This window comes from Cucumis sativus, chromosome 6, assembly GCF_000004075.3.
Source record: "Cucumis sativus cultivar 9930 chromosome 6, Cucumber_9930_V3, whole genome shotgun sequence".
In the NCBI taxonomy this organism is placed as follows: Eukaryota; Viridiplantae; Streptophyta; class Magnoliopsida; order Cucurbitales; family Cucurbitaceae; genus Cucumis; species Cucumis sativus.
In genome coordinates this window covers 15,875,811-15,900,555 of record NC_026660.2, presented here as the reverse complement: position 1 = coordinate 15,900,555, position 24,745 = coordinate 15,875,811, and the positions used below count along the sequence as shown (strand labels likewise).

General features: G+C 32.4%; 3 protein-coding genes across 3 annotated transcripts; 1 reads left to right on the top strand and 2 right to left on the bottom strand.

The window, feature by feature from the left end:
• Positions 1–3,319: 3,319 nt before the first annotated feature.
• On the bottom strand, positions 3,320–8,769 carry LOC101221493 (protein pleiotropic regulatory locus 1). The gene is made up of 17 exons (XM_004150454.3): positions 8,517–8,769; positions 8,355–8,379; positions 8,112–8,229; positions 7,684–7,762; positions 7,463–7,525; positions 6,852–6,933; positions 6,554–6,646; positions 5,789–5,852; positions 5,602–5,687; positions 5,416–5,517; positions 5,257–5,340; positions 4,900–4,960; positions 4,758–4,824; positions 4,589–4,666; positions 4,083–4,147; positions 3,832–3,909; positions 3,320–3,743 (listed from the first exon to the last, which is right to left on the bottom strand). Exons 1-17 carry the CDS (start codon positions 8,627–8,629, stop codon positions 3,571–3,573), a joined length of 1,431 nt encoding a protein of 476 aa, XP_004150502.1. The 5' UTR covers positions 8,630–8,769; the 3' UTR covers positions 3,320–3,570.
• Positions 8,770–14,578: 5,809 nt separating this feature from the next.
• LOC101221255 lies at positions 14,579–16,516 on the top strand. Its single transcript, XM_004150453.3, has 2 exons — positions 14,579–16,036; positions 16,182–16,516. Exon 1 carries the CDS (start codon positions 14,766–14,768, stop codon positions 16,005–16,007), a length of 1,242 nt encoding a protein of 413 aa, XP_004150501.1. The 5' UTR covers positions 14,579–14,765; the 3' UTR covers positions 16,008–16,036; positions 16,182–16,516.
• Positions 16,517–18,587: 2,071 nt separating this feature from the next.
• Positions 18,588–24,300, bottom strand: LOC101218899 (glyoxysomal fatty acid beta-oxidation multifunctional protein MFP-a-like). The gene is made up of 18 exons (XM_031887811.1): positions 23,983–24,300; positions 23,272–23,343; positions 23,125–23,190; positions 22,980–23,036; positions 22,800–22,867; positions 22,638–22,719; positions 22,148–22,203; positions 21,715–22,017; positions 21,535–21,621; positions 21,194–21,368; positions 20,987–21,108; positions 20,752–20,915; positions 20,416–20,670; positions 20,214–20,340; positions 19,796–19,903; positions 19,437–19,585; positions 19,204–19,342; positions 18,588–19,010 (listed from the first exon to the last, which is right to left on the bottom strand). The coding sequence occupies exons 1-18, from the start codon at positions 24,083–24,085 to the stop codon at positions 18,975–18,977; spliced, it is 2,169 nt and encodes a 722-aa protein (XP_031743671.1). The 5' UTR covers positions 24,086–24,300; the 3' UTR covers positions 18,588–18,974.
• Between the last annotated feature and the right edge of the window lie 445 nt (positions 24,301–24,745).

Genomic DNA, 24,745 nt, shown 5'->3' with positions numbered 1-24,745 from the left:
TTTCATAGGTTACACCTTTTCTTTGGCCTTTTATGTAAATACCCTTCTTTATAACCCCTTTTTTTGCTATTTCTCTATTTCCTTCAGTAAATTAAAATTAAATTACTCTTTTCAAATATAACAATACAAACAAACACTATTATACGTATGTCTTTCGTGATACAAACACATAATATTAATATTTTAATCGAATCATTTTCGTGTAATTAATATTTTTATAAAAATATTTAGAATAGATAATAAATTTTTATGGTTTATTAACCCATACTAAACTTCAGATTTTAGCATTAAATTTTAATAAATCTCAAACTCTAGTAATTAAAATATTCTAAAGAAAAGTATAATAATTAAACGAACATTTTAAAAATAGTAAAATAAATTAAAATATTTACGAACTATAACAAAATTTTAAACTCTTATGGTTGTCTATCAATACCACTAATAAAATATATCAATGACTATTAATATCTATAAATGATAGAATCTGAAATTTGGTAAATATTTTATCAAATTTGTTATTTTTTATAAAATATTTACAACATATAACAAAATTTCATATTCTATCTATAATAGACACGGATAGAGACACTTCGATCAGTGACATTAATAGAATCCAAAATTTTACTATAGTTGATAAATATTTTATTTTATTTTAATGTTTTGAAAAAATGTCCTTAATTTCTTTTGTGAAGTAGCATTAATTTATAATTATGATCAATTCAAACATATTTAATGGATAAAGATAGCATTAATTCAACACAACTTCAATTGCATTATAGTAAAGTATTTGAATTCTCATTCACATATGTTGAAGTCAACAAAGAATCCCATCTACGTATTGATTTCTTAGTATAATAGAATAAAGTTAAAACATATTTAAATCACATACCTTCTGGGGCTTAACTATAACATATACATATGTATATGAATATGATTCAAATATTATAGTTTATTCAAATATCTTATTGATTTGGTTTTATGGTGAACACATGCATTTCCCTTGTAATTAATTGTTTAAACTCCACATAGACACATGGCTAATTTTAGGCCTATGATGAGATGAAGCCTAATTAGAAAACAATGAAAGGACAAGTGCCCTCCCTAAGACACATTTTCAAAATAATGTATCTTATCCAATATATATATATATATAATTAGTTGACCTTTTCATATATATTATAAATTAAGCAAAATAATATATTCCAATCCTCTAAAACATTGATAAATCAATATACAATAATACTTTTTTTTATAAAAAAGAAAAAGAAAAAGAAAAAAAAAAGCAAGAGTATAAGTTTGTGAATATTTAGCAATGGAGTTTTAGTAAGTATATAAGATAAAAGTCTTTTAAGTTTTGTGTTTGTTTGTAACTATTTCTGCCTTTAAAAGATTCTAATGGCTATTTATCATTAGAAAAATGAATAAATCTATTAGATAAACTTGGACTTTTAATGTCCAATTGTACCTTAACGTTGAAAGTTATGCTAAATGGTTGATATGGAATTTTAGAAAGGTTGAATACGTTAATGACTTCTTATTTGGAACTAATTAACGATACAAATATATATTACATCCAAAATTGAAATTAATATATTATAAACTAATTAGATTTTTGTTTAATTAAACTGAATCTAAAAACCTCGAAAATGCTACAGAAAAAACAAATTTTTCAAAGAAAAAAAAACTACCTATCACAATCACATCTTTTCTAGGTGTAAAGAAAGATGGGAGTGGAAGTGTTGCATTTTGACGAGACCAATAACGATTAGAAGAAACTTAGTTATGATGTCTACAATTATTGTGGTTAAAAGTTTACATTCCATTTGTTATTTAATATTCAATACAATTTTTTTATTGAATAGAAAAATAGGTTTGAAAAGGGTAAAATTTAAGAGTGTCCCTATGGATTTTGTATGCAATTTTTCATGTTGTTTTTATGTATTGAAGTTGATTGTGTTTGGGAGCAGTTTGATCATTTAGTAGTTCGTAGTTTATATTTTTCAAATAAAACTTTAAAATTTATGTTTCCCTTTTTAGTAGCACACAAAACGTTTGAATTCAAAAGGTTTAAGTAAATTTAAATCCAAATCAAAATTTATTAGGTCAAAATAAACCATTTAATATATTTCAAATTGCATTCTATATAGTTAGTATATTTTTAATATTCCAAATCTAACCTTCCTACTTAAAAATAGTTTGTGTGCAAAATTGTTGGTGATTGTTACAAAAGAACATTATAAAATTAAACTGTTGTTTTTAATTAAACGTAATAGTAGCATTAAATTAAAGGGATTACAATTGATAATGTAGAATTACCAAAAGGTTATTTAATTTTTAATACAGAAGTACCCAAGATCCAATGCTTTGGAGGAATAAGCAGTTTTCCTTATCACATTAATTGGAACTCCAAACACCTTTGAGTGTGTTATGATCCATCAAATCTCGGACCTGCAACCTTTGAGTATATTTGCATCTCAAAGATTACGTAATTTTGAATCTACAAACTTCAATTTTGCACAAGTAATGCGATTAACAAATATAATATGAATATACTTAATCAAACACTCAATTATCCAACCCTCCATCGTACAAATCCAACTTGATTTGTAATACAAAAACTCATTTTATTTTCGTAGTTTATAACTCAATTCTCTTTAATTCAGAATCTCATTTTCGTTCCATCCTTAATTTCTTATCTAATACTCCTGATTACAACCAATCAAACCCCGAACATGCCTGAGCGTGTGAAATATTATCCAAAACAAAATTAAGTGTTCCATGACATTCCATCTACTCGGACAACTTAAGAAAAAAAAATATTAATTGAATTAGGTTAATACTACAAGTCAGCTAATTCTAATAATAATAATAATTAAGTGTATAACAATATTTTAAAATTTTTGAAACAACCCAGAATACTCATCTTCTAAAGCCCCACAATAGCAATGTGAAACGTTGAAAAAAAAAAGATATTGATTTTTTTCAAATTTTAATATTAATGTGCAAGGGAAGGAGCATGAAATACCTAGCAAAATTTATTTATCAACGATAGACTTGAGCTGTAATGAACTCCTACCATAACTGATGGACGTTTGCATTGGATTAACACCAATCTAATACTTTAGACATGGTTGCTATAGATGGCCACTAAAATCAACTTATGAAAGAAATGGCAGAGGTAGGGCGCTAAGTTGGGTCATAAACAACAAAATGGGAAGGCACCACAAATACACAAAAAATAACACAACCATATTTATCTGATGTAGAACTTCATACACAACGAATCAGTGGAAAAATAATAATTAGAACATCAAAAAGATGATTACAGTAATTCAACCATTCATTAGAAAACTTTGAATATCAATCAGAAAATATTCTCTAAAAATTTTCGACTTGGTAATAAACAAAAACAGTAAACTTTGCAACCTTTTTAGAAAAATTGCCTAATTTACATATATACAAATTTCAATTTATCAGAATTAGAGAGTATGGAATTTCTAAGTCTACATAACTTCTCAATGCATACAAAGTAACCTGAAATAACACACTAACCCTTTCGAGAACCTGAGTCTAGAATCTTCGGATATCTTTGGGTGGCTTGAAGTTGAGAGGATGAGTTTCGGGGGTAGCATTTTCATCCTCTTTCCACATTTTAATTGTTTTGTCAGCTTCACATGTTATGAGCCTTGAACCAGTTATGTCATAGGAAAGGGCATAGATACCAGCTTCGCTATCCAACGACCCTGAAAGAGTGAATTCGTTGGGTTAAGAGGTTCTTCAATAAAATGGCAAAACGAGCAAAAGCAAAGTGAAAAAAGAAGAGATTAATACCAGGTTGTACAATTGTTTGAGATTGCTGAAAGTTGTGACCACTCTTCCAATCCCAGAACCATAAACTACCATTGTCACCTTCATGGATAGAAAATTTTGTTGTTTTAGGATTAGGAATGTAATGGACATGGAATACATTTGAGTTACATATTAATTTGAATAGTCAATATTGTTTCTGAACTCCAGGAAAGGAATATATATGTGTATATATAATATTCATAAGTTTAGTCACAACAGATAAAAAAAAGTACCTCCAGTCGCCATTACACCCTCCTCATTGACAGCCATTGCATTGATTATAGTCTTTTGCTGAGAACTGAGCACAAAAGGGAGACAATATTGGAATATCAGGTATTTTGATTATCCCATGTACTACGAACATGTGTCCTCTTTCCATTGAGGAAAGAAAACTCAAAAATTTGCAAAGGAGCGAGACTAGCAAGCCAAGGGGAACAAGATAAAACTTTAAAAATAAAAGCTTGCAAAAGAAGGCTGTTATTAAATTTACGTTAATGGCACAGCAATTGTCAATATCTTCGATTTTTTAAAAATAGAAGTTCAGTGAAAACAGATTTAAGAAGCTGGTTTTTTCTTCTCTTGTCTTCCATTAATAATTTCTTAAGTCTCACATAGACTTAATTTTTCGAATGAAAAGAGTTATTCCAGTCACTTTATCAGAATATATATTATATTAGTAAGATAAATTCCAAAAATTGTTTCAAATTATATGGTATAGCATGCCTGATAGAGAACTCACAGCATATTGTGCACAAACTCCCCTCTGGGGAGGTTAAATTTCTTGATGTTGTCAGCTGAGGCAGATGCAAAACTGTGCCTGGAAAGAAGGAAAGGGATAAAAAAGTGTAAACAAGTGACATTGCAAGCAAATGTGGAAAAATTTCCTTTTTGAGTTTGCAATATCGTACTCTTTAGGATGCAATGCCATTGCCCGAACAGATTTCTTATGGTATGTCAGTGTTGTCATGGTCTTCCCTGCAAACGGACATAAATGACGTTTGAAAATCAAGGCAAAACATAATCGCATAGTAGTAAAATGTATAATATTACCATATCTGAGGTCCCAAAACTTGATAGTTGTGTCATGGGAGCCAGTCACAACTTGTGGGTCCTGCAAATACTCAAAGACTAAATTTGTAAGAAACAAGTTCTAACAATCCCAGCACTGCTTTTCTTCTCTTCTAAAAAAAATAGTAAACATCCCAGAACAAAAACAAATAGAACATTTGGGCCTGATCATGCAGAAATGAAGGAGGCATCAGGCAAGAAGAAGAGCAACAAATGTTATGCAGGACCAGAGGGAAATAATCAATCTAAGAGAACTAGACCAAATCACTAAAAAGTATATTGAAAAGAACTAATATGAACAATATATCGAAGGAAAGAATAAGGGATAGAAAAGGATACCGTAGGTCGAGTAAAAACTGAGCAAACTGTGTTATCATGTCCAGAGAGGGCATGAATTTGCATCTTACTTCGAATGTCCCACACCTAGAAGAAAAACCACATCAACCATGCTATAATTCTGTAACACTTGCCAAGAAAGAAATAAGAAAAGTAGTCTACCCGGCAGACAGAATCACGTCCTCCAGTAAGCAAAACATCTATTGTTGGATGAAGAGCCAAACAGTAAACACCACTCAGATGACCATGGTAATGACGAATGACCTGGAAAGAAAGATATTATGTTTCCCCACCATTTCACATCAAGGATTGAACTCTCTATAGATAAACAAAAAAAATTAGCTAAACCTTATTCTGTTCCAAGTCCCAGCATTTAACTTGTTTGTCATCACCAGCCGAAAACATGTAGGTATGCCTGTTGCTGACAGCAAGACCTAGGGACAAAATTGCACTTAAGATATACCTCCAAACCAGCCGTAAGTGACACTAATATTAATTGTGCATTTATGCTAAGATATAATGAATAAGAACTGACCTCGTACTTGCTCAATATGGCCTGTCAATGTGAGTTTTAACTTTCCACTTGCAACATCCCAAATCTAACAGATCAAAATTGAAAAGATATAGCTGAATTTCCAATATCAAGATCTAGATTACACAGCAATATTTCTCATAACTTCGTAAAACTTATTCTCAGTTTATCTTATTTTCTGACCTACAGTAAATCTTACAACCTCCTTGTGGTCATTGAATTCAAAGCTGGGACCAATATCAAATCCTACAGCATACCGAAGCCTGAACTTTAATTTAAAAATTTTTGATAGCATGCACAAAAGTACTTGAGATCAAATGCAAAACAATAAATCACCTTTATGAACCCAATAAAAATCAAAGTTTCCCACAAAACTCTTCTAATTACTGCTATTTTGTAATCCAAAGTTCCTAAGAAAGGTCAAATTTTGCTTTTAGTCCGTAGCCTGGCTTGATACGCATGACAAATTATAGAATAAGTGTTAAGGGTGGGACATCCAACTTTGGTTTGCAGTCTTTATTTAATAGAGGAGTCCAGTCCTTCGACTATCAGACCATCCTTTCCTACATCAATCTTTGGATTTATTTCATGTCACACTATCCTAGGATAAAGAAGCGTGCTCCTACAAATATCACAAATATTTTCATCTGCAGAAAAACTCAAAGATAACAATCGCTATCAAAGGCAAAAACTAAGGATACTGTAAATGGCACCATGATAAACCAAAATGGAATTCATGCATATTAAATAATTTTGAAAAATATATACCTTGATTGTACGATCTGCTGAACCCGTACAAAACCACGTGTTACTGGGATCAAATGCAACTGATCTTACCCACCCTAAGTGACCGCTTATGACCTACATCAAAAGACAAGTGTTGATTGTTTAACAACAAGATATAGCAAATATCACATGCAAGATGCACATAATAATTCATATGACATGTAAAACCCTAAATGGCGAATAATAAAGTCAACAGGAGGCATATAACTGACGTGATATCCATGACATTGAAGAAAAACACATAGAGCATTAAAGGAAAAAATTTAATAATAAAACTAACCCTATAATTTCTCCACGGAGCATGCCAAACTGGACGTGGCCACTTGCTTGGAATTCTTTCCATAATTGCAGAAGTAGACATCCTATAAGACCAAAAGCCAAACTGTTTTAGGAAAAACTCACAGATTCTAAAATTGTGAAAAGAAAGAGCCGGCTTAAACGGCATCAACTAAACAAAAGGGAGAGAGCTGGCTTAAAAGCCAATAATAAGGAGAATGCACCAGGATTTTGAGGGATGGTCTTAGTTAAGTAAAGAATCATTCATAGTATGAAATATCATGTGTCTCCAAAAAAAAAAATTAAGGGCGTATACTACAAAACCAAGAACTATGCGCTTTCTACATGTCACACTTGATGATTTTATAACTAATTACATAAGTCCTCAAGAGAATTGTGAAAATTGAAAAAACACCCCAAATCGAATAAATTGCACATATTCAGTCAACTGTAGGCCCCTAACCCCTAAAACATGGGGAGAGGGGAAAACAAAGATTAAGATTCCAGCTATGGCCTATCTATGATTAAATTTCACATATTAGAAAGACTTCATATAACTCCTTCATAACTAACATATTGCTACGGTATAAAAGAAATGTACAGAAATTTTAACACCTTTCGGATGAACCAGGTGCCGAAACAATAGCTGAGCTTCTTCCCTGAAGACCACCGTCATTTCTGAAAATAAAAGATGGTATAGAAAGATTAGCAACAATCCAATTCCAACCAAACAGGAAAACCTAACTCGTGCAAAAGAAACAAAAACATCAATTTATTTTTTTCACACAAGTAAATATACTCAGATGCAGAGAAAGAAAGTGATAGAGAGTACTCACTGTGTGTTTGGCTGCACGGTTGGACCAATAACCACTGCATTTTGTGCCCCAGACTTCACATCCCTAGAATCACCTGGACCTGCATTACAAAGAAATCCATCCAACTCAAAAATATGTAAGATCGCTAGAAAGATCAACAACAGAATTGAAGAGTGTTAGATAGTTAGAGGAAGATTTGAAGTTAGTAACTAGGCTGTCAACCTGCTCCGCTGGTAATTAGGATCTCATTGTGTATCAGCCCTTTTTACTTGGGGTTTAGAATAACAAAATCACAGATCAATTCATAAAGAATTCCATCAAACCTATTACACAAAAAACCTAACCCTGACCTATGCAGTGTATATTTCAGCCATCAAACTTCAGGACACAAAATTACAGATGAATTAGCCTACTTAAGGATTACAAATAAAATAACAGGTTATGCATACCAGGAAGTGCGAGGGCATTGGAAGGCGCTGAAGTTCCAATAGCACTGTCGGGAGCGGAACTTGCCTGGCCAGTAGGCTTAGTACCGGTGTTCTTCAGTCCTCCGTACTCAACACTTATCTATGAATTCAAAAACAAAAAATAAAAGATAATCTCCACTGCAGCTTGAAAGAACAGCCGAGTGTCCTAACCGCTGTTCGTATTCAATGGCGAAGATCATGTAAGAAAGAAAAAAGTTCACTAACCTTATGACTGATACGAATTTTTTTGCTGCATTCAGAAAATGAACGAAGAAAACGTACATGTCAATCCGCTAGAAATTACAGGATTTAAAGTAACAGACATGAACATTTAACAAAAGAAAGATGAACGTCAGAGAATCGAACTAGAACAGTAAGAAACCATACCTTTCGGAATCGAGAGGAGCGACATGGCCGTGGACCGGAGAGAAAAGGTCTAGGGCTCGTTTGAGAGATTTGAAGCTAAGCTTCTTCAATGACTGTGGTTCAACTGTCTCCATCTCTAAGGCGGGGCCTGGTATCCTCTTCGCCGTCTCCGGCGAGAAAAAAAAAACAAACAATCAGTACTAAAGCTCCGATATGCTCCCTGGCGGAGCTGAAGAAGCAAAATACGTCTTCTCTGCTGATGAACCGGCGCCTAAACTGCGGTTGCGAACCCTGATGTGAAGAATCAATGGGCCGAGAACTATGCCCATTAACAAAATTTCCTGGGCCAGCCCATAATCTCCTTGTACACTTTTAGGGCCCGATTAAGACTCTTTGCTTAGTAAATGGACGGTTGATTTTGTGAAGTCATATCCCGCTATATTTTTCGACGAATCAATTAAATTCAAAATAATTAATTATATGATAATGTTTATAAATATTTATAAATAGATAAAAGTCTATCACCAATATATCATATTGCAAATATTAGTAGACTATAAGAGTCGATTATAGAATTCTGTCACTCATAAATTTTGCTATATTTATATATACTTTTAAATATTATTATATATTTAATTATTATTCCTAAAATTTCCATTTATAATTACCTTTCTCTTATTTGTATAATAATAAATAACAACCTTAGATGTTTAGGAAGTTTTAGTTAACTCTAAAAAAAAAGTTAATTTCGATGACATTTTCACGGCTAATAATTAATAATATAATGTTTTAAATATGTATAAATGTAGTAAGATTTATTTGTGATGGACTTTATCGTTGATAGATTTCGATAGTTTAATCTAATTTTTTTTATATCTACGAACTTTTTTGAATTATAATACTTACTAATACTTTGGGTTCTTGTGTTTGTCATTGTCACCTTTAAAAAAAGAAAAATAAAAACTTTGGAGTATTTAAAACAGGTTAAATATAGACGAAAAAAAATTATGTTTCTAACTTCTAAGTTTCATAATTTTTTTAAAGATTTAAATGTATTCTTTCAACTCTAGAAAAAAATAAGTATTATAAAAGTATAATTTTAACAAAAAAGAAAGACATGTCAACTTGTGATTGAACCCATAAGTAGGACACATGAATATGTATAAAGCTCACACTTTACTCAACTGTTTTATTATTATTATTACTATTACTGAATGATAGAAGTAAAAAGTTGGTGTATCGTTATATCATGGGACACATTGAGCATACCATTGACTTACCACTAGACACGTTAAGCTTAATTTACTCACGAGTAAGATTTGATTTTCAAATTAGTAAAAGAAACAAACAAAAAAAAATGTCCTATACCAATCTATATATCTATTTTGTTTTTATTTGTGTACTTTAATTTCACATGTCAAACTATTAGGTTTTTAGATGATTTGGGAGACACAAATGAGCTTGACATTCATATGCAACACAAAATATGTAATGCTCAAAATAGTAAAACCATTTATTGATGAGTCTTATACCTTATCTTGTTTATTTTAAGTCAAATCATTCAAAATTGTAAAATTCACGTGTTGTGAAATAATAAATGGACTTTGTTTGTTAAAATAATTGAGCTATATCATATGTCTTTAAATTTCTTTGTTTGTTATTTGTCCCAAAGAAAACCATAAAAGTTTTAACGGTATTTTTAATATGTATTTATCCTCATTAACAAACTTAAAGAAAATATAATTACTTCGACAGAAAAAACAACAAAATATTTAAATGTTAATATACTTTTGGGGGAAAAAATTGATTAGTGAATAGAGATGTAGGGATAATTTTAAAGAGTTATACAAAACAATAAGAGGTTATTTTAAATTATTAATTTTGAAAGTATTTCATGGTTAGCTTTTTGCTTGAATACAAACATTTATAGTATACAACAAACTTGTAATAAAAACGTCCACGAGAGATGATTATTAAGCATACGATTGTTTTATTCTAAATGATTTATATCAAATTTGTTTAATGACAGTGGCTATTTGAAAAAACATTTTTTTTTATAAGTTAATACAATCTAAAAATGTTAGGGATTGTTTGACACATCGAGTAGAGTTAGTAAGTTTGCATTTATGGTATGTAATTATAAGATTAATTAAGTTCATCGACAAATGGAAAAAATATGAAGAGATACTCGATGAAGGTTGAAAGTAGAGATATAAAATGGAAGATTATATTTTCCAATGCTACGTTTTCGTAACTACCTTTATTTGACATGCATCAAGTCAAAACAAGTTTTAAATTATAGTGATTTTCAAGTATATATTGATACGGGATTTACAAAATATTTATGAAGACAAGCTTATAATGTAAAAAAAAAAAACACTATGGACTCGCACAAGAGTAATGAATTTTCAATAAATAAAAACAATGAAGTTTATGTATATATATATAAAAACAGGAGAATGTGAAATTAATTAGTTGACAAATGTATAAAGTTTAAAAGTGTTTGTTGTTAAAGTTGAATTAGTACACCGACCAACTTAAGTAGTTAGTAGGTCAAACAACTACTAAAAGGCCGTTGGTTTAAGTTATCTCTGTAGAGTTGATGATTATTAGACGAAAAGGTAGTAAGGGGAATTGAAGCGAAGAACGAGACAAATAAGAGTGGGGGAGTGAGAATAAACACAAATAACGAGATAATAAAACTCTTCAATTATTGATACACCTCAAACGGTTGCAACAAAGTAGTCTTAACAATTGAGATCGGTAGGCTTTACGAGAGACCTTTGTTCAAATGGCGTAGCGACCACACATAGTTTACTTCATTCGAACGGCAGAAAAATTTCAGCAACCTTTGACCCAAGTACGAAAACAAAATTGAAAATGAAAATTATTTATTTTGTTCGAGCGACAGTGATTTCATTGGGTTTTGAGCTGCATACTATTTGACAACTTTAACCTAATTGAATTTTAGGATAAGCAGACAACGTCAAAAATAATCTTTTATAAATTCTATTTCGAAAACTTATTTTACGGAAAACATTTAAGTTGATTTCTCCTAAATTCAAAAAAATTGGGCAACCTATTTTACCATAGTTTTAAATTTGATTTTCTACTTCAACAACCTAATTGAATGTTTCTCAACAATCATTGTCCATCAAAATAAGTTTTTGTTGACAACCAATATCTAACAAGAAAACCAATTTAAAAATTTGGGACTAAAGCTCATCCATAAAATTATGCTCATTCTAATCTTGAAGAAAAACATTTATTGAAAGACGCGAACCATCAATTAAAATACGAGTTTATTTTTCAAATTATTTCAAAAGCGTCAATTAATTTATTTTAATGTTTTTTAAACTACTATTATTATTTATTTGTTCATGATATTTTATATTCAAATAAAAGATTGATTAATGTCATAGTATTTTTCACAGGAGAATTGGGAAAAAAATGGTTTATTACTAATTGAAATTTCCATAGACAAAAAAAACCTTTCAAGAAAAAACGACATAAAGTAAAGCAATTAATATAAATACAAATCTTAAATTTATATTTTGTTGCCCATAAAAGAAAATCAATTTGAAAAATAAATGGCTTATTTTCTTGATGGTTCATGACCATCAAGGAAGAGTTTTTGAAAAGTAGCCCATCATCAAGGAAGAGTTTTTGAAAAGTAACCCATCGAGGAAGAGATTTTGAAAAGTAGCCCATCGACCAAGCTCATTCCATTTCCTATAGATTGTCCATCAAACAATGTTTTTATTAATAACTTTTTATCGTCAACAAAACTACAACACATAATCGTTACATAAAAAAATATGTTTGTTTTGATAGTCTTTTACTATCATCATAAAAAAACAAATCTTACATACATAAAAAGAGATAAATTTATAGTAGTGATTCAATTAGATGTCGATCGTCGAATAAACGTTAAAATGTTATATTAAGTTAATTGGTTGTATGAAAAATGTCGAGTAGACAACAAATATATATATTATTCAACCGTGGGGCACCACGCTCAAGAGGGCAAGGAGGAAGAGGGAGAAGAAAAAGAAGACAAATTCAACGAGTATCTCGATGTGGTGTTAATCCAACGGTGGATGACAATACATACTCGGTTTGGAATCAAATTCCCAAGAAAATTAATTATTACTTTTCTTTATTTATTTATTGCTACCTTATATTAATTGGGAAAGCGTGGGTGTTGAAATAATAATACTAATAATAAAATGTGTATATATATTTCTTTCTATTTGTTACAAGGAAGTGCCCATCAAATGTGAGCCACAACAACATTACTAAAAACACATAGGATGGGAGTTAATTGAAAAATAAATACTCATACAGAGGTGATGATTTCATATTTTATTTTATTTTTTATAGATATTTTTAAAATAATAAAATAACTACACGTTATAATAAAGTTTTTAACTGTTAATTATAATATGAAATTTGGTAAATAATTTATCAAATTTATAATATAATATAATATAATAGAAGGAGAGAGTAAAAAGAATAGAAAAGGGAGTGACACGTGGAGGGGGATGGGGAGTAGTGGTCCAAAGTAATAAATGGGATCTAAAAGAGAAGCAATTAAAAAAGGACACGTAGGAATATTAAAAAAAAGAAAAGAAACAAAAAGGAAATAGGAAAATTGGCAATTTGTGTGTATGGGAAGTGGGAACGATGGATGCTTTGGGTTTAGGGGGAAACGTAGCACAAATCTCCAATTTTTTTTAATTTCTCTAACCATTTTCGCCTTTCCACTTCCTTCTTCTTCTTTCACTTACATTAAATCACTTACTCCTTCACCATCCAAGTTTATTGCTTCCTATCGTCCATAAAATTTATAACACCTAAATATTTTAATTTATTTTACTATTTTTATAAAAACAAATTTATGTAATATTACAATATACTACCGTTTATCTTGGATAAATCGTGAATTGTAATGTACTATACGTGTCTATTTGTATTGTGATATAGACCTATGGTAGTCTGTTGTGGTATTTTGTTGTATCTTTTTTGAGATGTTTTGTGTGTTTACTGTAATTTATGATTTTTATTATTGTTTTTTAATAAAAATATTGATCATACTATAGTATTTAATTGTGGTATAAATGGAACGTTTTAGACTTTCTCTAAATAATCGATTTAGAGTTTTTAGACAATTTTTTATTTGAAAGTTTCTCACTTTTTTTTTTGTATTGTTGACATTTGAAGAAATCTACGTATGTTTGAGAGTTGATGTATAAATGATTTTTAAATGTAATGATTATGAAAAAAAAGGTATAGATTCATTGACGTGAAAAAAATTAGGGAATAATTGTCTTAAATTACGAGTTTTGCACGACATTGATATAACAAAATTCGGAGGATTATCTAAATTGGTTTATTTATGATCCAAAATCAATCAAGTTACGAGTTTGGTTTTTATTTATATAATCGCTAAACTTTAGAGGTAGAAATTGATATTTTACCATTTTTAGTAAGTTAAACAAGACGTAAAGAAGACTCAAACACATGGCCTTATAGTTAAAGGTATACGACTTGTCACAAATTATTATTCCTTACCTTAGATGGGTTGCTTTCGGGTCAAAATCTAAAAAAGTTTAATAACCATGCACAAGACATAGTTAACTCGTGAACAACTAAAGTACATTGAGCCACAATCATTGTGATTGACATTATTTACGCAATGCTTACAATTTTGTTAATTAAACTCTCAATTATTTAGGAGCGAATCAATGTAAACCCTACTTTTAAAAGAAATCAAATTAGATTATGGGTGATGTAATGATCAATTCTAATTGTCCATTTCATTACGGACACGTACAAGTCACGTTACTCTTACAATGTCTATAAACTCCTTCAAACATTTTGTAAAATTAGTTTTCAACCAAACTCTACTTAAAAATAAACTCATAATTACATTCAAACTTTAGATAGGAAGAAAGAATATATTATACTTTTAACCCATCCATATGATATTATTAATATTATTATTATGATAACATTTATCATCGAGAAAAGGAAAAAGGAAAAAAAAAAAAAAAAAGGAAGAAAGAAAGCATTTGGTGGAGTCAGTATTCCACGTGCTACTGTGAAATCTCTCGTCAATTCGTTTCTCAGTATCATCCCCACATTTCCTTCCCTTACTTCAATGCCATTTCTCTTCCTTCTTCCCCTGTCTTCTTCTTCTTCTTCTTCCTCCTCCATTTCCTCTTCTTCCCTTACGTCTCATTCCACTTCTTTTCTTCACTCACTATCATGAAGATTGACTCCTTCAAACCCTCTCTCCCTCCACCCCCAGCCGCCGCCGCCGCCGCCAAGGTTGGCGTTGGTCTCGACGACGACATATCCGACGGAATGCAATGCACTGACCATCCTTACCGCACCAATCCCGGCGGTATCTGTGCCTTCTGTCTTCAAGCAAAGCTCGGCAAGCTCGTTTCCTCTTCTCTCCCTCTTCCCATTCGCGGTTCGTCTTCTTCTCCTTCTTCTCCTTCTCTTGGATCTGACAGCAATAGTAGCAATAATGTTAATGGTAGTGTTCCGTCGAACGCTGGTTCTATTTCGAAAACTGTTAATTTCAATGTTAATGGAGTTGTTGATTGTCATTTTCATCATGATAATACTACCAAGCGGGCCCGGATCCCTTTTTTGTTAGCTAAAAAGAAGAAGAAAGTTGTTATGGTTGGGGGGGCTGATTATAATCGGAGTAATGACGTCGTTTTTAAGAGGAGTAAGTCTACCACGGCGCCGAGGAGAGGGCAGTTTCTTGTTGATGGTGACGATGGTGTCGATTTTAGCCCTAGGAAGCACCGAGGGGGGTTTTGGTCTTTTTTGTATTATCACGCGCCGTCGTCTTCGAAATCTCACGCGCCGAGGAAAGTGGAGAGAGTTGCTACTAGTGGCGTTGGTGGGAATTTGGGGGTGAACGATACGATTTTAGAGGAAGATGAAAGCCCTAATGGCAATACCACGTCGTTTGAGCGGAAGGTTTCGAGATCTAGATCCGTCGGCTGCGGTAGTCGGAGCTTTTCCGGTGATTTTTTCGAGAGAATCTCTACTGGTTTTGGTGACTGTACGCTCCGTCGAGTTGAGTCTCAGAGAGAAAGCAAGTCGTCGAAAGTCTCTACTAATGGAAACTCCAGCAGCCACCGTAATGGCGCCGGCGTCGACCATCATTGTATTAAAGAAAGAGTAAAATGCGGTGGTTTGTTCAGTGGATTCATGATGACTTCATCTTCTTCTTCGTCATCTTCCTCATCTTACTTAGTTTCATCATCTTCCGCTGACGAACTCACCCGTAAACCAACTCCGGTAGTAGGGCCAGTAATAAGCGGTGGGCGTAGCAGGACATGGACGTGGGCATTTGCAAGTCCGATGAGAGCTTTTAAACCGTCAAATTCGAAGGATAGGAAACGTTCTATAATCAGACAAGCTACAGAAAGCAACCCATCACCGGATTTGAACGCTATTCCTTCATTGTTAACCGTTAGAAGCTGAAAAAACAACAACAAAACACTCTGTTTCCGGTGAGTTTTTGACTATCAATCAAATCCATTTCCCCCCATTTTTCCCGGCTGAAATCTCTGTTTATTTCTACAGTGATTCCCAATTTAAAGTTTCATTATATTCTCTGACAATGATTGAATAATTTGCTTGTTGCTTCCAATGCAGTTGGATGAAGATCAAAAAAGGGAGGAATCATGAAGGAAGATGCAAAGCAACTTATCAAACACAAGGTGCGTTTAAGCACAGTGGATTTCTTCACTTCTCACCGTACAAATCAAAAACATAAAAAAGAAAAAAAAAAGAATATAATGAATGAATCTTTTTGAGAAGATGGAAATTTGCTTTGTGTTTTTATGTAATATCAAATTTGTAATTTGTGAATGTTGAATGTAATGTGTTTTATGTTTGATGTTCTTTTGAAGAATAAGAAATGGTTGAATTTTCACAAAATAATCACATGATGGCACGTGCATGATAATGGAATAGACAGCTAGTTTTAACTTTGAAGTCAAAGTATTTTGTAGACATAATCACATAACAAACAAAACCAATATCTTCTTCTAACATAATAAATAATTATCCCTTTTTTTCTTACAACTTCATCATTTGTTTGTACAAATACCTCATTTTTTCAATATCAACATCCAAAATTTAACTTCATTCAAATAGTTATTATATCTCATTCTATTTTCAACCTATACCATTTAAAGTTTTCCATTTTGCTACAGTGATTGTTATTTTCTTATTCAATTAAAATGGTTTGCACTAGTAAATATGAATTGTTATATCCTACGCCAACTATAGTGATTGAATCTGTATATCGAACTTGGAATCTTGTGGTCACATTAAGATCTCATGAAATGTTTGATAAAGTATTTTAAAGATGAGGAGTATAATTAAAATGAGCTTTGAGTAGTAATAGGCTGTCTGTGTCTGTGAGGAAAAGAGAAGGTGAGAGAGATCACAGACAGCTGGTTTAGGGGGGGGTTAGTTTAGGATAGATCTTAGCCAAAATTTATTAGGATTTGGATGGGGGGTTGCATGGAAAAAGAAAAGAAAGGGAGGGACTAAAAAGAAAATGAATAAGAAAAGGGGAAATTGTCAGAAATAGGAAAGGAGGGGTAGGGGCATTATAGCAATCAGAGAGAGAGAGAGAGAGGGGTTTGAAGATGGAGACATGACTGAGTTTGTGTGAAAGAAAACAAACCAAACAAAGGCTGCTATATCAAAATGTGAAAAACTTTTTATTAATTACAACTCCATAATTTTAATGGTGGAATGTCATTGTCATATCTCTGCTCTCACCTCTCCACCTTTTTTTCTTTCTTTCTTTCTTCTCATCTCATTTCCATTTATTATATATATGTATGTATGTATGTATGTATATATAAATGCTTAGTGAATTGTTTTAAAAGAAAAATGATAATAATTGGTGTAATAAATGCTAAGTGAATTGAATTTTCAGCTCTTGAAATCAAATCTATCTCGATATAATCCAATGGCTTTTGATGAAGTCAAGCTGTGTATCGATTATATATTTTTTTAAAAGAAAAAATGGGCAAAAAAATCAATTTATATTGAAATTATACGAACTAAAACATTGAGTTTATGTGTGAGTATCAATCCAACATTTTTGATATATTTTCTGTATAAGCCGTTGTTCAATCTATTAAATCTTTGAATTTTTATAAGTGAACGAGTGTATCCTTCCTTTTGGAAATCCTCAGTCTACTTGAGAATTCAAGTTCCAAATGAAATTTAGTGAAAATTCTTAGAAAACTGATACAATTACAACTTTAAATGGAGAATTGTAAAAAGATATAAGCAAATTTGACAAAATATTCACTATATATAAATATTTTACTATTTATAAAAATGTTTCATTTTAAATTGATATTTGCCACAGAAATAAATGGTTTGAATTTTTGTTTTAAGTTTTCTTTATTTTATATTAAAAGTTAATCAAAATATTAGTAATGTTTCTGAAACTACGAAAAGTTGGGAGTTTTATGAGTTCATTTTAAAGGTTTGGTTGAAATATTTGGAAATAATGAAAATAAAAGTTAATAAAGAAATCATATGATAAAAGAAAGAAAATCATATATTAACATTTTGTTTATAAATGTTGAAAATATATTTTGACGGAGTATTATAAAGTTTAAATTAAAGATATATTGAGAGTATAAAATTATATATACTTTTCTACACTAATAGTCTTACTGAAGAAGCAAAAATACAAGAACGTCTTAGTTCATTATTATCTTTTAATTGGATAAAACCAACAACTTATATAACACAATTCATATAAATTAAAAAATTTAATTTATAAACATTTTCAAAAATAACAAAAATATAAAAATTATTTACAAAATATAACAAAATTTTATTAAGCAGCCCAACCATGCTTTTGGTATATTTTATAAAAAAATTCATTTTGTTTTCTTTTCTTTGTCCTATGCATAACAAAAAGTGGAGTATTTTATCATTTTGAAAACTGGACAAAAAATAAAGAAAAAAAAAAGTAAACAGAAAGACAATATTTTAAAACAAAAACCATCACTAAAAGGACCCTTTGAAATTCAACTTTCTGCCCCAAAAATGGAAGCAAGAAAATTATTATTAAATAAAAAAAATTAAAATAGTCAGGCCGTGCTAACATGCGCCATCTAATAATATATAAAGACAAAATACGAGATATTTCAAAAACATCCAATGAAAAGCAATTTGATAGTTCAACTCAAAGGATGAATCAACACAAAATAAATCTAATCATTTTCTTTTCTTTTTCCTTTTTAACTTACTATTGCTATTATTGGTGTGTTAAGTTCATGTCCGTTTGTGACTCTAAGAGCTCCTTTGTTACTAATAATTATCACCTTCATCCCAGAAAATTATTTAGGGCGTCTTTTACGGGTTTGTAAGAACGAACACGACTCACACTTGTGGAAATCTTCTATCTTACAATCGAGATTTTGTGACAACAGATGGAGAACTCTGCAAAAAGCGACATAACATTTTTAGAAAGAAATTAACTTGAACACAACTCAACTAGTTTAGACAAATATCATCAGTCGAGTATGAGGTCAAATATATATACATAAATTTTTATCATTCTAACTATTTGACATGTTATAGCACAAGATATATATTTGTGAATTAGAGTTGAGTACTGGTTTAGATTACTAACCAAGGTTGAGCCCTGAGCAGCTCTTTCAGCCAAGTAAGCACAAGGCTTGAAGAATCCGCCGTACAGCTTTGACCATTCCTCTAGTCTTGAATAGATGTATTTTGATCCAAGAGAATCAGCCCAAAACATCACTCCTCCCCTGTGATCAAAAGGAACCATACTTTGTAGAGCATTTATCGACGACTATCTAATAAAAACTTAATTTAAAAAGAACTCTCATCTCACCAACCTACCTGTAAGGTGGAAAACCCATCCCCATTACACCAGCAATGTCCAAGTCTGCTGCTTTGACGGCTATACCTTCCGCGAGTACACGGCATGCTTCATTCACCACAGGGAAGAATATCATCTCGATGATGTCCTTATCTGATATTTTCGCCAACTGGACCCAGACGATCACAAAAAGAAGAATGTGCAGAAGTTCATCATCAGAACATTACCAACGGTTGGTTAAAGTAAACACTTCTCAGTTGTGAGTTTGGCATTTGCTCTTTAATTTATGAAAGTTCAAGGAAGGAGCACCGTGTCGAAAGAAAAAAAATATCACGCAAACTAAATGCTTTAAGAGAGAGAGAGAGCGAGCGAGCGACACCTTAGGGTCTACAAAAATGCCAGACATGCTCCTAGCCTTTTCAATATACTTCTTTAACTCAGGATCTGGCTTAGACTTGCGTTTCTTGTCATAGAGATAAAAACCTTTCTGAGAAGTTATATTTTTAAATAAATGTCCATGTCTAAAGAAGAAACATAAAATATTTGAGAATGTGATTCCATAGACTGCCAATCATTAGGGTTTTATGCTTATATAGGATGGATTTTTTTCTAAACCTCTGACAATGAGTTCGGGAATGTCTGAAAGTATGGTGTTCATATGTGAGTTGAGTGTGTGCTGAGCAGTAATTACTCCCGGATAAATAAAAATACCTCACAGAATCATTGATAAAATATCTTCCGGAAGTGTAAAGCCAGCAAAATGATAGACGTAAGTGTCTGAGTTTAAGGGGTGAAACTCTACCTGCTCTCTTATCCTCTTGCATAAGAGGAATTATCATAGATTTGAAGGTTCTATCAGGAAAATTCTGAACAAACTGACCACCGGTTGCTATAGCCACCCCAAAACCAACAAGATCAATCAATCTGAAGAAAAATATCAAAGTTAGATGAAGGTCAAGTATGAAAAAGCATGAAGCTGAAGCACAAAAATCTATAAACCTGAAGGGGCCCATTGGCATTCCAAACTTATAAATTGCCCTGTCGATCTGATATGGATCTACTCCATGTTCTACAAGTAACAATGCAGCTTGAGTGTATGGGAAAAACATCCTATTGACAGCAAAACCAGTGCAATTGCCAACGACAACTGGCGTTTTCTTTATCCTTTTTCCGACATCTACTAAATCAACAATTACTTGAGGAGCTGTCCTATTAGTACGAACAACTTCCAATAGTGGCATGACGTGTGCTGGACTGCATTAGAAGCATAAACTCAATGGCTAAGTGGCTAAGCCAAAACAATACAGGAATGAGGAGAAATATGAATTTACAAACCTAAAAAAATGAGCTCCGACAATTCTATCATGAGAATTTGTTTTCTCTCCAATCAGATCCAAATCAATTGTGGACGTATTGGTAGCAAGTATGCAATGTGGAGGGCAATATTTCTCAAGATCAACGATGATCTGTTGCTTCAGGGAGATGTTCTCAATAACAGCCTGTTACAAGCATACCAAATTGACATTAACGATTGCTACTTTTTGTGGGTGAAGTAAGATGTGGGACTTACCTCAATCACCATATCCACATCTTCGAAACTTTCATAATCAAGGACACCCTTGAGTAGGGAAATGGTTCTTTCAAATTTTTCTGGAGTCATTGTCCCCTTGCGGACTCGGCTTTGTAGATTGGCTAACATGTTTACAATGACAGGTCAAACACAAGCCAGATAGAATATAACAAGAATACAATCAACAGTAGTAAATTCCAGGCTTACCTTTGACTCTGCCAAGCCCGGCCTCCAAAAAGTTTTCATTTACTTCTTTAAGAATCACAGGATAGTTGCTAAGAATCAATGCTGTAGCTATCCCAGATCCCATTAATCCCCCACCAATAACAGCAACTTTATTAATACGTCTCGGTGTCAACCCAAGATCAGAAACTCCAGGTACCTGTCATATTTTGAAAAAAAAAGAAGAAATATCAACATAAGAGAAAAGACTAACCTCGTAATGTATTAACAGTGGATGTTGTTTTTTCTATATCCTGAACTTCAGGTTCTGAAATAAAGATTATTTTAAGCGATCATTTATTTTTCAGTAAATCTTCATCGCACACCTTTGTTGTTCCACGCTGAGCAAAAAAAACATGAATCAAGCTTTTACTGGTATCAGCATGCAGTAGTACTTGAAAATCTTCAATCCCCTGCCATAAGCATAAAAAAGAAATTCAGGAAGGTTATTTCATGCTTGGATCTTTCTTTTACTTGAGAAAAAATAGCTGCCTTAGAAATACAACCTTCTGAAGTCCAGCACGGGGACCTGAGACTACACCCGTTTCAACAACATCAATGCAAACCAGTGGGTGCTTGAGATTTGGAGCCTGTTTCCGTACTTGAGCCCTGGCAAATTTAAATATTTCCCTAGCATCAGCAAGAGACTCTAACTTGTTGGTCTTGTGAAGACTGATAATCCATGGTTTTCTCCTCTCTGAGATATCCAGAGCCCATTTGCGAGCAGCACTGATCAACTCTTCACGAGGGACTATGGCGTCCACGAGTCCCAGTGAAAAGGCTTCTTCTCCTTTGACTGGCTTGGATGTCTGTTCAAGTGTAGCAAGTTTGGATAAGTTGAGAGAGACAGGTACAGAAATAAGCAAAAGATATGAATGACCATTGAAGCTATTCTACAGCAAGGTGTCAAAAATCAAAAGCAAGAGCTACTAATCTCACCAGCATCATTTCTAAAGCCTTTGGAAGACCAACCAGACGAGGAAGTCGCTGTGTTCCTGAACAAAAAAGAAGCTTGAGATTAGAACACCAAAAGAAAAATCTTAGAAGTTTTCAAAACAGTGGGTTTCTGTTGTTTTCATTATATAATAGACAAATTCATTTCAGCCAATTCAAATACTAGGTTATTGCTAAAAAATCTATATTATCCATCCTCTAAAAATAAGGAATTACATCGTATGCTATCCTATCAAAGGCCCAAGATCCAAATATCAATCCACGAGGGATCCAACTGATAACATAAACTGTTATTTGTTAATAACTTAATCAATTATTTCCAATGTTAAGAGCTTAAGTAGATTGGTGAGATCACAACTGCCCACAGCTTAAAGTAAAGTTCAGTTGGGTGCATATCATTACAGCGGCTCACAGGATTAACTGGTACAAATAAAAATAAGAAAAATACCACCAAGTATCAGCGCCATAGACATACCTCCAAAACCTGGAATTAAACCAAGCTGAAGTTCAGGTAATCCTAACTGTGCAGTTTTGGTTGATAATCGTGCATGGCATGCCTACAAACCAAAATAATATAAAATATTTTTAAACAATGATTTTAAAGATTTAATTGTCTACAAGAAGTTCTAAGACATACCATAGCGACCTCTAACCCTCCACCCAAAGCAAGTCCGTCAATAGCAGCAACAGCAGGCTTTCTAGCAGCTGGACGACATAACTAACAATTAATTACTTTCCCAAAACTATCCTTTTCACTCGCTTTTCAAGAGAGTTGGAAGATGAGAGTAAGAATTAAAGAAATTGAGCTGAAATGTACCTTCAAAAATATCAGTGATTACATCAATGGAAATGTAGCCAGGCCGTGGTTCCTCAGCTAAAAGATCATTTAAAAGATGTCAACAAAAGTGTCTAGACTAAATTATGAGACAATGACAATGGGACACAGAGAAATGTAAACCCACCTTTTCCACCTTGCAGTCCACCGAAGGCTGTTATATCAAAGCCACCAGAGAACTTCCCCCTGGCACCTGCTCAAATGACATACATAGTTAGCTTTTACATCTCCAACATTTCTAATAGCTCATGTACGAAAATCGTTTCACCCTAACCTGTAACAACAATTGCCTTCACATCTTCTCTTTCCAAAGCCTGTTCATAACTCTCTTTCAAGCTAAATAATACTACATTACAAAGAAAGAGGAGTTATACACTCAGTACATATGAAGAGGATAAAATAACTGTATTTAAAAGAATAACAACCAAGAGCCAGTTGTCAATTTACAATTTCCCAACAATAAGAAAGGAGTCCCCAAATCATAAATTCTCATGACTGGATGAAAATCAATGCAGTGGTCTCAAAGAAGCCGTTATATCTCATCATTCATATTTCCAGTTGTTTTTCATACACAGGAAGAAGCCTAGCTCAATTATAATAACACCACCAATAACACAGATAAGTACAATGCTAAAACCTACAGGTCCAAGCCTCAATCGATATATTAAACAGTCAAAGGCAGTGAACCAAGTCGAATTAGCAATTGGCAATTTGTCATGCAATTGAGCCGTTTTTAACTCAAACCAGTAGGTAATCATAATAATCGCGATTCTTCGTTCATTTCTGTATATCCGAAAAATGATTCATCAAAAAAATTACAGGAATGAAACATAGGAACCACGAAATCAACCCAAAACGAAATTCTCGACACAAAAAGGAAAAAGAAGAAGAAAAAGAAACCGACAAGACCGAAAGATCAAAACAGACGAATCAAGCAAAATCAAACGGAGTAGAAGGGCGAGTACAAAGAACATAAAATTCATACCATCAAAAGAAAGAGAGTTGACAGGAGGATTAATGATGGTGATAAGAGCGACTCCATCAGCTCCAACCTCCAAAGTCGTCCTTCCCTTCACTTTGGTAGCCATTTCTCAGTGTAGGAAATCAAAACAGAGACACAAAAATGAAATTAGAGGCCCTCTTTGAGGAAGAAATTGCGAAGAATTCGATGAAGATCCAATGGAAATTCGTATCGTATTTCAGAGTCCACAAGAAAGACGCTAATGGCGTGTTGTAAGAGACGAACACGGAAAAGAAACTAAAATTTCAAACTGCGGGAGGAAATAGTAAATTGTAAATTGAAGTAGTGATGAGTAAAGTTTTTCACAACCGAAACGATTGCTCTACCGATCCCAAATCTTCAAACAAACAACACGCGTGTGAATAGAGCGTGCTACAACACGCTCTATATAGAATAATACAAAGTCAAATTAGGAGTTTCCAATACTCAAATAATAATAACAATTATAGTTTTATTTTTAATTTTCTCCACAAAAATGAATCTATGATAACAATTAAGAAGATTAATTATTGTGATGAATCTCACTTGATTGTAGAGATGACCATAAAATGTGAAGAAGCAAAATTGAAGCTTATCAAGTGCGTAAGTTTTTTCCTTTAATCTCGTTTTTTAATCTTAATCTAGGTTAGGATGATATATATACTATTAATTTAAGACGTGTTTTCACGTGAAGAAAAATAAACTAAAATATTTATAAAATATAACTAAATTTTTTATTATATCAGTA